General features: G+C 35.5%; 1 protein-coding gene across 4 annotated transcripts in view; it reads right to left on the bottom strand.

Moving 5' to 3' along the window:
- Positions 1 to 15,055, bottom strand: part of KCNIP1 (potassium voltage-gated channel interacting protein 1) — a 576,971-nt gene that overhangs the window by 12,179 nt on the left and 549,737 nt on the right. For 3 of the 4 annotated variants that reach the window (XM_051978891.1, XM_051978892.1, XM_051978889.1), the window contains exons 2-5: positions 7,721 to 7,845; positions 6,840 to 6,909; positions 6,443 to 6,513; positions 4,700 to 4,807 (exon numbers count right to left, since the gene is read on the bottom strand). In XM_051978891.1, coding sequence (XP_051834851.1) covers positions 4,700 to 4,807; positions 6,443 to 6,513; positions 6,840 to 6,909; positions 7,721 to 7,845 — 374 coding nt within the window. Of the gene's footprint in view, positions 1 to 4,699; positions 4,808 to 6,442; positions 6,514 to 6,839; positions 6,910 to 7,720; positions 7,846 to 12,918; positions 12,952 to 15,055 lie in introns of all 4 variants that reach the window. The other variant, XM_051978890.1, reaches the window with a different exon arrangement.

Raw genomic sequence — 15,055 nt, 5'->3', positions numbered from 1 at the left:
ATATCTGTTTACCCCAGTTTCCTTAACTGTAAAATGAGGATAATAATAGTATATCTTCTTGTGATGAGAATCAAATGCGATAAATACTTGTAAAGTGTAGAGGGCTGGAACTCTGGAGAAGTGTACTTGAAACAAGGATACTTACAACAAGGTGTTAATGGAATTGATGAAATGATGGTTCTTTAGTATACATATATTTAGTACTTAGCATGGTGATATAATGGTTCTCTAGTTCATACATAATCAGTATGATGTAATTGTAATAGAGTATTTAAGGGCTGAGAAAGACTGGAAATGAGATGTTCCATTTTTGACCATTCTCTTGGTGATTCTCCTGCCTCTTTCACTCCTCCAGTAAGATCAAGACTGGGCCAGAATAAAGACTTTAGACACTATTTCTGACCATTCTCATGGTGTCTATCCTGCTGAGACCAAGGCCTGTTTGAAGGACCTCCAGAAAGCTAGCCCAAACGTCACAATAAAGCTTTTAGAACAATGCTTGACATATAGTAGACATTATATAAATGCTAGCTACTATTATTATTAGTTACTAAAAGGAAAATGTAGGTTTGAGGTTGATAGGAAAAGTTTTTTTTAACAATTAGAGCTATATGAATGGGGAAAGGAAATCTTTGACCAGAAGTGAGTTCTTCCTTTTTTAAAATTTTAAAATAATTAAAAAATGTTTTCCAAACACATGCAAAGATAATTTTCAACATTCTCCTTTGCAAAATCTTGTATTCTAAATTTTTCTCCCTCTCCTACACAGAAAGCAATTTGACATAATTTAAACATGTGCAATTTTTAAAAACACATTTCCACATTTGTCATGCTGCACAAGAAAAATCAGATCAAAACGGGGAAAAAACATGAGAAAGAAAAAAAAACAAGCAAGCAAACAATAACAAAAACAAAAAGTGAAAACACTGTGCTTTGATCCCCAGTCTTCATAATTCTATCTCTGGATGTGGATGGTACTTTCCATCCCAAGTCTATTGGAACTTCATTGTTGAAAAAAGCCAAGTCCAGCACAATTGATCAAAGTGAGTTCTTCCTTAAGGAAAATCTCCTAGTAACAAACTGACCACTTGTTAGGAATCTTGTACAAGTAATTCCTAGTTAATATGAGTTTCGTTTCAGGTTTTAGATTGAATGATTGTGTCCTCTTATATCTCCTTCTTTCAATTGATTTTCACATTGCCTATTTGTCAATCCTTTTACCTCTTCTGTGGTTTGCAACTCCATATGGATTCTCACAAGTAAAAATGGGAGTTGCAAAATTATGATTTATTATCGGTATTTGATTTGCATACCTATTTTATATGCCCATATAAAACTTTCTCAGGTAAAAAAGGTTGCAAGTAGAAAAACTTTAAGAATCCCTGCCTTAGTGTATAAATCTCTACACAGATTCACCCCAGACATGACACTTGGAGATAAGGAGATTCAGTTTCCTTTCTTAGTGGGGCAGATCATTCAGCTCTTCATCAAGAGACTTCTTTTTCATTTTGTCTTCTGGAGAAAGATGCAGAGAATGGGGGGTTTCTTCCCATTTTGCAGGAATAAGTCAATGGAGTGTGGGAGGTTGAAGGCAATATAATATGTCATTGAAAGATCCAAGATTGGGATTTGGTCATCTGGAGCAAAAGTCCAATGTGTTTTTCTTGAATTTATCCTAACTTTTGATAGAACACTATCGCTTATGGAACTGATAAGGGTAAAGGGTCCAGAAATGTGTTTCAGTGTTAGAGAGAATTCAGTATCCAAGCAGGAAGACAGATCTTTTTCTAATCACTTGACTTTTTTTTCTTCCAGTTGAGCCTTGGGGTATTAAAGCATATTTCTAATCATTTTGGTTTAGAAATGAATCTATGACAATGGAATTTTCCAACTCTCTATGTCTATTATCTCACTTTCTCCCTGGACTTGACAATTCTTCTATAGTGAGTGAAGGCCTCTTTGTTGGACTAATCTTTGTTGGACTAATCTTTGTTGGGTGAGCACAAGAGAGAGTGAGATGGAAAGATACAGTCAAAAAAGGGAAATGTTTCCGCCTGAGCATTCATGAATAATGGCTTTATTTTCCTTTGTCATGAATAGTAGCGGAAAGGCACCGGGCCCATCAGCAGCTGATTTAATAACAGGATAATTATGCAGCATTTTAAATATTCTTGAGCAGAATTTAAAGTAGGTTATTGTGATTTCTTTCCTAGAGAATATTTAACATGAACAGGATTATGCTTCATAGAAAATCACAGCAAAACCTTTCATCTCTCTTCTGGGCTTGTTCTGTTGCCTGACCCTTAAATAGGAGCTTTAAAAGGTAGAGGCCCAGAGACAGATTTCATTTTTGACCTCAGTTTAAGCAGAAGACAGATCCTTCCACTTCGTTCATGTCAGGGGCCAGACTCATGTCCCATTTTTGTCACTTGTTAGATATCCAAACTTAGGCAAGTGATTCAACTTTTCCACGAGTTTTAGTTTCCTTATTGTAAAATGAGATAATTGATTTAAATGTCCATAGAGTCATAGACCTAGAGGAAAGAATTACAGAGGTCATCTAATTCAAGTTCGTTTTAAAAATGCATTTGAGACTCAAAGAAAAGATGCTAGTCGTACAGGTGGTAAGTGGTAGTGGGAAACCACTAGGTGGCGCCAGAGTTCTTGACCTGGAGTCAGAAATTTATCTTTCTTAGTTTAAATGTGACTTCTGACACTTCCTTGCTGTGTGACCCTGGGCAAGTCACTCAACCCTGTTTGACTTAGTTTCCTCATCTATAAAATGGGCTAGAGAAGGACATTGCAAACCACTTTGGTAAATTTGCCAAGAAAATCCAAATGGGGTCACAAAGAGTTGGCCATGACTGAAACGACTGAACAACACAAAATGGTAGAGCTTAGATTTAAATCCAGATCTCCTTACACACTCCAAATGTAGCATGCATTCAGTCTCCTCACACTGTCTCCATCCATCTGCCTTACATGGATGTTGTGAGGATGAAAAGACATCATGTATGGAAAGAAGCATGAGAAACTTGGAAGCATTGTATACATGTGGAGGGCTTGTCTGCTGCACATTTTGTTGTCTCCCTTCGCTGGCTTTACAGATAGATGGAATATGCTCTTTCATCCAGCAGTGTCTCTATGGGTCTGTATCCTAGAGAGATCATAAAAAGGGGACAAGGATCCACGTGTGCAAAAATGTCTGTGGCAGCCCTTTGTGTAGTGGCAAGGAAAAGGAAACTGAGTAGATGCTTATTAGTTGGAGAATGGTTGGGTAGATTGTGGTATATAAATGTTATGGAATATTATTGTTCTGTAAGAAACGACCAGAAGGATGATTTTAGAGAGGCCTGGAGAGACTTACATGAATTGATGTTAAGTGATGTGAGCAGAACCAGAAGATCATAGTACATAATATCAGTAATATTGTCTGATGATCAGCTATGATAGACTTAACTCTTCTCAGCAGTTCAGTGATTCAAGACAATTCCAATAGATTCAGTATAGAAAATGCAACCCACATTCAGGGGTAGAACTATGGATCGAATGTGGATAGTATTTTCATCTTTTTGTTTTTTGCTTTTTTGTGTGTGTGTGGTTTTTTCTCTTTTGTTCTGATTTTTTTTTTTTTTTTTTTTTACAACATGACTAATACGGAAATATGTTTAAAATGATTGCACATGAATAACATTGAATTGCTTCCTGCCTTAGGGGAAATAAAGAAGGGAGGGAGAAAAAAATCTGGATCTTAAAATCTTACAAAAATGAATGCTGAAAACTATGTTTATATGTAATTGGAAAAATAAAATACTATTGAAATTAAAACAAACAAACAAAAAAGAAATAGATGGAATAAGGGGTTGCCTTTGAGATCATTCAGATATAAGGTTTTTCTACCCACTAGTTAGTTGCTTCCTGAAATTCTACCATTAATAACTTCGTTTCTTTAATCCCTCATTAAGATTTAGAGCTAGAAAAGACTTAAGAAGTCCTCTAAATCCCAGCTTCTCATTTTAGAAGGCAGAAGTGTAAATTGTAAAATAAATTGCCATAAGTCATAAAGGTAATAAGTAGCGGAGCTGGTATTTGAATCCAGGTCTTTGGATTCCAAATCCAGGGTTTTTCTCAATATACCTTACTGTCTCTCTATGCAAATCAATCTGGGAGGACAATACTTAAAGCTAATTACACTCAGGTATAAATGAATCTATAACATCCTTATCTGCGACAAGATTAGTATTATGGCAGGGGTCGGGGTGGGGGGGGGTGGAGGGGTGGTTGGAAGAGGGGAAGAATAAAACTATTAGAAAGGGGAGCAGGATGAATAATCTATGTCAGCTTGCTTCTTCAGGGAAGGGAGGAAAGAAAGGACAGAATTTGGAACTCCAAACTTAAAAAAAACAAAAAACAAAACTTAAAGGTTAAAAATTGCTTTTACATGTAATTGAGGGGGAAAATAATTTTTTAAAAAGAGGCAGTAGGGAGATTTGAGAGATGAGAAGACAAATTTTGCACATTTTCCAAGAGCCCTCATTCTTCTCTCCAAAAGGATATCCCCCTTCTCTTGCAGTCCCTGCTTAGGGCACTTCTATCTTTAGAATCCTAGTTGTTTTTACTTTTAATTAGGTGCTTGTAAATTGTTATTCTTAAGTTTAAGACCTACTAAAGTTCTGCCCCTGGGCCCCAGCATGCTTACCTCTTTATTTATATAGCCATCCTTATTGATGTCATATAAATTGAATGTCCACCTCAGTTTCTCATGGACCGTTCCTCTCAGCAAAATCGAAAGAGCAGTTACAAAATCCTGTTAAGAAATGGGAGCCACAAGGAATATCACCAGAAAAGCAACACATTAACCACAAAAGCACAGTGATGTGCATATTACTGAGAGAGCATTCTGTACCTGATGAATACGTGAATGAACAAAAGACCAAATGATTCTTTTTAAAATTCTTATAATTTAATTTAATTTTATTAAAATTTTTTGACCAAATGATTCTTGGAAGAAAACTCATCTTTGTGGCAGCCCTCATGATGTTGAAATCTCTGAATCTATTTTCTATTTGTATCTTTGGTGCTTAGCAAATGCTTTGCACGTAGTAACTGCTTAATAAATACTTATTCATTTATTCATGGATCAGAATAACCCAGTTTACTGGAATGAGTCCTCACTTTCTGAGTTATAGGAAAGAAATCAGTGAAAGGAAGGAAGACCTATATTAATAATAAGAACAAATGTAATGACCATTTACATTTACATGCTTTACAATTAATAAAGCATATATATTATTATCTCATTTAATCCTTGTAATGATCCCTTCACCTACTTATGGTAAATATTATGATAAGTTCATAGGATCATAAATTTAAAATTAGAAGAGATCTTGGAGGTTATCTAGTCCAACTCCCATTTTATAGATAAGAAAATCGAGGTCCAGGAAAGGAAAGTGCCAGTGGACATAAGTTGTATCAGATAAAGGACTTGACCTCAGGTTTATTATACTGTTCTATGGAGGCTTTTATGATGAAGAAAAGAAGATTTAGAAGGAAATATAATAACTTTCTTCAGTATTTGAAGAGCTATTGTATGGGAGCTTATTAGATGTGTTCTTTTTGACCCCAAAAGATATAGAGTAATGGGAAGAAGTAGCAGATGGGTAAATCTAGGCTAAATGAAAAGAAAAATTCTAACAATTATAATTATATAAAATATAATTGGCTGTCTTTGGAAATAATCTATTTCCTTTCACCTTTAGGTCTCCAAATGTAAGTTGGTTGACCACTTACTAGGATCATTCTTGAGAGAATTTTTGGTAAGGTATGAACTGAATTAGATAACTTTGGTATCCCTTTAAGCTCTAAGAGTCTGTGAAACTGAAATTCAGATGAACAAAAATGATTTGCCAAGAATCACATAGCTAGTAAGTAGCAGGAATAGATGTCAAACTGATATCTTCTAACTTCTAACTATTCTTTCTATCACATCAATTTTCTGGGTCTAGTTTAGGAATGAATTCTGTGTGTGTATATCCAAGATAGTCATTATAATTTCAATAAAATGTGGTCTAGTTTTAGAATCAATGGAAAAGAGTTAGTCCAATGATATCTTTTCAAAAAGGACTAATAGTATCACTGGGCGATGAGTTGACTTGTGCATGAATTGCATTTAAGTGAAGCAGAGTTGCACAAAGTCATCAGACTCACTTTCTCTTCCAGAATCCTCTAGAGGGGAGTTTGAGAAAAAGGTAGCAGGTCAGTCTGAGCATTCATTGCCTTAGAAGTCAAGAGAGTTCTAAGTTCTAGCACTTTCACTAGGAATCTGTGCTAAAGGTCATTTTAGTTTATAGGACCTCAGATTCTTATTATTCTATAAAATGAAGAAAATTGGCCTATGTGTAAGTTTCCTTTCAGTGGTAAAATTCTAAATTAATGCCCATACCTCAAACTTTACAGAACCTGTCTGTGTGGTATCAAAGGCATTGAAGAGATAATGAGCATACATGCTTGCATCTGAAAAACAAGAAAGAGTATCTTTATTAGGAGGCAAAAGAAGACATAACACTATAGGAAATAACCTGGGGAAAGCCTTTTTCCTCCATTAAGAACCTTTTGCTGTGAATACAACTCCATGTCTTTGGCAAGGGAAGACCTAAGGAACCAAGAAGGGATATATATAATACCATATTTACTTGATGCTACAATGTATCATATTTGGAGAGCATCTCTTCTCAATGGGAAGAGAGTAGTTGTGTATAGCATATGATGATCTGGGGTAGACTGTTAAAAACTTGCAAAATGTTACTTCCTTCTGCCTCCCACCACTCAGCTTAACTTACCTCCATGTGGGAAAAACTGGGAGTATATCTGTTTGAATGTTTCTTCATTAACCACCCCACTGGGACACTCCTGTTTGGGAGAAGAGAGAAAGAGTGTCTGTGTGCTATCTGAATGCACAGGCTGAGAAGATTGCACGTGGATTGGGATAGAGCTGATTTCCATTCATCAGGTTGGATTTTCATGCCAATCCCTGGGCAGGCAGGTGTTGTGTTTGGTGTTTCCAGCCTATATTGCATTAATCACAATGCATTATAGGGCCATTACTGCTCCCTATGGGACAGGATGGGTAAACAACTAAATAAGACTAAGAAATCTATCTATGATAAAATAAAAAAGTAAAAAATGTCAAGGACCCTCAGGTTTTAGCATTACTAAAGCAAGCAATTTGTTGGAAGCCCAAAGACTGAAACTGCCTCTTGACTGTTTGAGGGGGATTGAGAAAAATGGAAGATAACTTTGCATTGCAAAGTTAATCTCTGATACTCTTCTTTCTCCACACTCCTCTTTGTATCTTTATCTATCCTCCTGAAATGCACTCCTTTATCCCAGGTGCTTCTCCTACTCCACTATCTAGGGCTAATGGTGTTAAGATGTTAACCAAATTTAATGTTAATGCAATATTCCTGAATTTTAAGAATGGACTTTTGAAAGCTATGGCTTGCTTGGAAATGAGCCAGACTGAGCTGGTGATGGACTTTTCTAGGAGACACCATCCTTGTGGCTGAAACCAGAAGACTTCCCAGTTTGGTAGGACCTGCTAGAACATGCACTCCTATGGCATGAACTCAGGGTCACATCTAATCCATATATAGGAGGAAGACTTCAGTGATGACTCCCATAGAAGTGTTTAACCCTAATTGAAGAGACCCTTGGTTCTTACATTTTTAAAGCCTCTGTACAGGACTTGAAGCTCTCTCTTGGTGAAGTTGGTCTGTGCCTCAAGCTGTTCCAGTCCTTCAGGCCGATGGCACACCATGGTCATCTCCAGCTCATCCTCAATTTTATCTGGAACCAGAGTAGACAATATTGGAAACTGTGGTGTCATTCTAGATTTATCAGAGTGACTTCAGTCCTCTAGGACTTCAAGGAATCCATGATCTGATTGTATCTGTAACCTACTCTGATAGTAACCCATCTAAATGACTTGAACATTATCTCCGAGTGATGATTTAAACTGTAGCAAATGGGGGGGGGGGATATCTTCCTTTGGATATTTGTAGATTGGAAGGAGGAAGGAAAGAGGAAGAGAAGGATTTTCGGTATCCATGATGACTGGTGGTGAGACAAAGTAATTTTGACTGAAGGGTAGCAAATATTCTATGATGTCTATGAATAGAGATCACAGGACCCTAGTGGTAATAGTAGCATAATCAGAAAGTCTCCTTGGTTCAATGATGTATAAGACCTAGATTAACGAGGCATAATCTCTGAAACCTTTTCTATTGGTTTCTTGGACCCTTTGCTCAAGTGAGGTTGTGTACTCTGTACATCCCCACCAAACCCCTAAGACTATCTGTTTCAGCTAGTTCATACCAAGTGGAAGTAGAATCCTAAAATCACTGTGATTCTACTTCCACTTGGTATGAACTAGCTGAAACAGATAGTCTTAGGGGTTTGGTGGGGATGTCATCATGGATACCGAAAATCCTTCTCTTCCTCTTTCCTTCCTCCTTCCAATCTACAAATATCCAAAGGAAGATACCCCCCCTCTAATGCAATCTAGTCCAATCTCCCCTTCCCATACCCTGCCTTATTTTATAGACAGGGGTCTGGAGAGGTTAAATGATTTATGTAATGTCACATAAGTAATAAACATCTGAAATGGAATTTGAAATCAAGACTTTTGATTCCAAAGGCCTTTTCATTGTAACATGACTTTGCCCCATATTAAAACCTATTTTCTACTTCTTTTAGAATTTGATTCTACCCAATACTAATAATCATGAAAATCTCTTTAAATATTTGGTCTAGTTGTGTGACTGAAGCTTCTGAACAACCCTGGCAAACAAATAAGTAACTGGAATAGAAAATACCCAACCTCTATTCCCACATCCCAAATAATACTAAGAGATAAGAGTTAGATGAAAAAAAGATTTTAGCAATTTGATAAGATTCCACTGTTTGGAACTCTAATGGCTGTAAGAGAAACAGAGATATGCTCAGATTCAGCAAAGTTTTAAAATAAATGCAATTTATTACTTTTAAGCAACAATTTAAACTTAACTAATAAATTGGTAAGGATGTTTATAACTACTGTCTTCATTGTATATAAATGGATACTTCCAAAATCCTGCAAGGTGACATACAGTAATCTTAAAATGCATTAAATGTAACCTTCTATATAACCTTATACATTCTATTAATTTACACTCTATAGAAAGGACAAAGTAATAATAATAATAACATTAATATAGTGCTTACTATGTGTCAAGTCATTGTGCTAAGCACTTTACCATTATCTTATTTTATACTCACAACAACCCTGGGAGGTAGCAAATGTTTTATTATCCCTATTTTATAGATAGGGAAACTGAGGCAGAGAAAGAGTAAATGTCTATGGCTGGATTTGAACTCAGGTCTTCTCAAATCCAAGCCTGGCTCTTTCCACTGTGCCATCTAGCTACCCCTCTAGTTATACAATGTCAGTGTATTCCAAGTTGTATAACATTATACTGTATATCAGTCTATTCCAAATTCCAATTGAGCAGAGTACAAATTAATGAAATTTTATTGTAGGGAAGAATAACTATCTTGAGGATTGAATATAAACAGAAATAACTGCCACCCCACTGAATGCTATGGGTTGAGGACAGCTTCCTGAAAGGCTATAAGCATCTTCCTCTGAGAATTTCCAGATATTTTATGAATTTTCTGCAATAAAGAATTAATTAGCTACCTAAACTGTCTCTAATAGCTGTTGTATGAACATCACCAAATCAGCATATTTAATTCCTATAAATCTGGGCTGAAAAAAATAGTGACATGGCAAATTACCTGTGAACATTCACTCATGATAAGCAATTGCAATACAAGTATACATAGTTCTGAGGGCATCCTTTGTGAGTACAGGTATTTTGGGTTGTCCTTTTCCTATTAAGTATAGATTTGTCTATTGTATTGTCAATTTCCTGTGAAATCAACTCCTTTCCATTTTCTTACTTCTATTCAACAAAAACTGGTATGTTAAAGTGAGTTTTTCTTCTTAGAGTCTATATTGAAGGAATTAAAATTTTGTAATTTTCCAAAGGTAGGTCAGAATAATTTAAGCCTCTTTGTGAGGAATGCACAATTCAAAACTGCCATCATTTCCATTGTGTGAAAACATCCTACTTTATTCCTGGTGAAAAGAAAGGAGATTACTATAGACAAATAAGTCCCATTATTCATACATAAGAAGCATGATGGCATTGCTGATTGAGAATTGGTTTCAAAGCCAGGAAGACCTGGGTTTAAATCTTGCCTCTGACACATATTAACTGTGTCAATCTGGAAAAGTCATTTAACCTCCCAATAATCTGAACAATTCCCTAAAAATAGCTATAAATTGTAGAAAAAGTAGTGATTTTCATTCACAGAGGGAGCTTGTTCACAAAGCAGTTCCAGTGATATTAAACTGCCAGTCCCTATCCCAGACCACCTAAGATAAGAAAAGGTCAGATTTTTAAAAATATTTCTTGATATTCTTAATTATTCCTATAGTTAGAGTTGAAAGCTCAAGTTGGTATTACTTAAATATTGCTGATCATCAGATAATATTGTAGTAAATTAAGGGCCACTTAAAATGTTCTAAATTCAAATGATTTTAAAATAAAATTTAACCACAAGTTGAACAAGCCATTAGCAAAAAAATAAAAATCCATCTTATTTTATAGATCTGAGGGCATCTTTAGTGAGTGCAAGCACACCATGTTATTGATCTATAATTTCCTAATAAATGTTCCTCTTTATTGTCAGTTTCCTCCAGAATTGATCTCCTTCCTTTCTTATGCTTTTATCTGGTATGCCAAAGTAAGTTTTTCATTTATAGACCATTAGCTAGAATCACAAGAAAGAAGAGGAGAGAGATTTACATTATAAGTAAAAAGTGGGGAAAATAAAGTGTTAACTTTATAAATAAGAAAAACCAGATACTGCTTCTCTAAGGAAGAATCACTTTCTTTTTTTGATTTTTTGTATTTAATCACCACTTCTAAGTTTCTATTCAATCTAGAAGCCATGAAGGCAGCCCAGATTTTCCTTAACAATACCTGATCTCTAGTCTGAATGATATCTAATTTCATAGAAAGCAGTTTTCTTTGGACACTGGGCAAATGTAAGTACAGGCACCCTATTTGTTACTGCATAGCTGAGTAAGTTTGAGAGATTACTTCTGTTTCCAAGCAATGGCTGCTTACCATGGGCTTTTATTAAAAATGTACCAAGTAATTATTGAAATATCAAATATTAAACCCACTTCATTAAGGCTGAACTGGGCTTTATTAATAAATGATTTGTTTACTGTCTGAGAGGCTGGATCAATTTCTATGCCAAACCAACTTATCTAAATTTTTATTTGACTACTGACTATCAGCCTTTTGGGGGAACTTCATTTTTAACCCTTTTGTCTAGTGTTATATGATTTGTTTAGCCATCTAGCCTATATGCGGCTAGATTCTCAGAATGTCTTAGTGCCCGAGGGAGGAATAGCCATTACTAATATTGCCCTTTCCCTCACACAAAATGAAAAATTTCTCCTCTTTGATTTCTCATCAGTTTTTATCTTCTATAAGGATTTCAGAAAGGATTCCAAAGGTTTCCCATCTCAACCTTCCTCCTTCACAATGCCATTAGTCTCTTCAGGTTTGCCACATAGGGTCTAGAAGTTCCCACATTCCTCTGGTCAGTGGGAGGAGGAAGTGGGATTAAACATGATTCTGATTTTCAGGATTTTTTTTTTCTGCAGAGTTTGTAAAAGACACCTCTAAGAATAGAAGGGAATTTTGATGTATAATGGGCCATCCTGTAAGCTGAGAGGGAACCTGGGCTATGACAAAGAAGTTTTTAATTACAACCATAATGAGATGAGAGTACCACTATCTTACATTTGTATCGTTCTATAGATTTTTTTTGAAACTAGGTCAATTCAATGAAATTTAATTATTTATTAATTATTAATTGATTATTTTGTCCAGGCTGGAAGTGCAATAGACACACAGACCTAAACCCACTGCATATTGATATGGGACCAGTTCACCATTCCTTAGCAGAGTGAGGTGGTTCTTCACTCTTGATGCTAACCATATCAATGCCAAATTTAGATTAGATATCTGATCAGTTTAATACACTGCTGCTCAGAACTGCCACTAAGTGGATCCAAGTGATCTTGCCTTCTCAGCAGCAGGGACTATAGAGATGTGCCATTCTTGGCCCGCTCTATTGATTTATCAAAGACCTTTCACATCCATTACTCTTTCATCCTCACAAAACCCCTGTGAGGTAATAATGCATATATTCTTATTTATTTCCATTTAAAATATGAGGAAACTGAAGTAAAGAAAATTAAGCAACTCTCTATTATCACAATTTCTATTTGTATTTGCCATAAAAAAGAGAAATTCTTGCATTGGGGGAGAGATTGAACTAGATATCTTTTAAAGTGCTTTCCAACTCTAAGATTCCATGATTCTGGCTACTGTAAATTCAAACAGCTTATAGTGACTCCACTCAGCCCTGGAAAAAATTTTAATAACTCAGTTTTACTTGTAGTGAGTTAGATCTGGAGATAAATTCACTGGTTTAGTTTCCTGCTTCTTCTTGTCTTCCATCTACTTACTGGAATCAGGAATAAAGTATATTTTGCTGAAGTATAGCAAATGAGCATGCTGGTGAACATTCCTACAGAGGCTGCTACTTTTTTATGATGCCTCTTCCTCTCCACTCTGAAAAAGCCTTCCCTGAAGGCCATGATGAGTCTTATTAACAAAGGACTCAGAAAGAGAGGCTACTAATGATCATAATTAGTATATATGTGTACATTTGACAAAGAAGTTTTTTTTAGTAATGGTATATGAGAAGGTAGTCAAATGAATTTACATTTACCTCTCTGATACTGGTAATACCAGCCGGTGATGTCTAGGAGAAAGTAAGAAAACATTTTACCAATCCTATTCTTTAAAAATAACACATTCACTTTGTTTTTCAATAGAGATGCTGCTTTGAGGGTTAGGATCGCATTAATCTGTTCCCCGGTCCCACTTTCCAAGGAATTTTGCTCATTTATAAATGGGAATTGTAATGGCATCTTTCCTAACTTGACCCCATAGGTAAAGGAAAGGGACAATTTCCCAGTTGCTACCCTCGATGCAGCATAAACACTAGCTGTGTGCTCAGCCATGTGGCCAAAGAGGAATGGTATGGTAGGTGGGGAGCATGCTGAAATGTAGATGAGATCTGGTGAATGCAGGTGGTTTTGAAGATCAGTTTGTAAAAATCCTTAGAATGGCAAGCCCTCTTATCCCACCATTTTATTATTTTCAATTTTATTTCCCAAGAAAAAATTCAGACAATCTTTGAATTTCCTTTCCCTTCACAATGTCTGTAAGCTAACTCAGTTGAGGGAAAGAATAATTGCTTCTGAAGAAAAAGGTGGTTTAGACAATACAACTGGGGATTATACACTCACTACTATGTTTAGCAATCATTGAAGTGAATTAGACACAGTGAATTAGAAACAAATCTAAATAAGGTTGCAATAAAATCAATTGGTCCTTACCAGGAGATAGGAATAGGAATCTTCAATTTAATGAAATTTAATTATTTATTAAACACCAGCTCTATGTCAGAGTTACTAGGCATACAGACACAAATACAATTCCTGCCCTCAAGGAGCTTACATTCTGCTGGATAGAAATTCACTGCTTTCCTGTATTCTCTTCAAAGTAGCTTTTACGGAACCCCAAGGCTTTTGATATAGACTCCCCATCTAGAAGTAGTACTAGATTACTGTGGTCAGTGATTTTTGTTGCCATCAGGAAGAAGTATGAGAGTATGTGACTTATTGTAGGAGGATCAGGAATCCAGAAGGATAAATCCTCAATGTTTTTATATGGCACTCTGTGCAATGATTGAAAAGTCATAATGTTATTGAGAATGGTCCACTTTGACCTCGAGCTATTGAATCATTGAGTAATTGATTGATTTTACATGTCAGATATAGGAATGTTTCCTATACTTTCTATAATTCTTGTGCCAGCATTCCCAAATGTCTTATACCATCAAATTTAAACTTTCAGCCTCTTAAAAATGACATTGTATGTGAAATAAATTTTGTCACATCTTTGATTGCTTTGATTGACAAATATTTGAACTTTAATGTTGTTACTGAGACCATTTCTTCCCCTAGTATCTCCTGAATTGCAATGTAGATTATAATTAGTGAAGACTTCTGCAAAATATCCTTGTATCCTCATTAATTTTATTAAATTAATAAATTTAATTCAATTTATTTATTTTAAATTATTTAATTTTATATTTAAATATGGAGCAGCTGGGTGGCATAGTGGATAGAGTTTTAGAGTTAGTTAGGAAGACTTAATTTTCCGAGTTCAAATCTAGCTTTAGACATATACTAGCTGGATGACCCTAAGCAAATTACTTAACTCTGTTTTCCTCTGTTTTCTCATCTGTAAAGTGAGCTGGAGAAAGAAATGGCAAACCAGTTTTGTATCTTTTGTTAAGAAAACTTCAAATGACATAATCAAGAGTACAAGTGAAAGGACTGAAGAACAAAATTGTGTAAGTAATCCTGAATATACTTAACTTCCTTAATCAATGTAAATGAGTGACAGCATCCCTTTCTGGATCTTCTTTATGGCAGAAGGGATATCAGTTCTATTTGGCAGGGAGTTCATTGGGCCTGGGGCAAAGGTGACCTTGGCACCTGGAGTTAAAGGAAAGAACTAATAAAGGTTAATTTATTTACTCATTCTTTCATTTCTCAAAAGCATTTTTGAGTGGCCAATATTTACAAGATATTGTGCTAGATTCTGGAAAATATGCATATGGGAATAAAATATCACACTTTCCTTAAAAGATTTTGTCATTAAGTAAGAGAGATAAGACATGTAAGTACATGAAAAAAGTCTAATTTAAAACAAAAAAAAATGATAACACTCATAAGTTTTGCTGCCTGTGTTTGACCTTAGTGTGAGCTATAATCATGGGACCTTAGACTTGA

Source organism: Antechinus flavipes, chromosome 2, assembly GCF_016432865.1.
Source record: "Antechinus flavipes isolate AdamAnt ecotype Samford, QLD, Australia chromosome 2, AdamAnt_v2, whole genome shotgun sequence".
In the NCBI taxonomy this organism is placed as follows: domain Eukaryota; kingdom Metazoa; phylum Chordata; class Mammalia; order Dasyuromorphia; family Dasyuridae; genus Antechinus; species Antechinus flavipes.
This window is presented reverse-complemented; position numbering and strand designations above follow the sequence as displayed.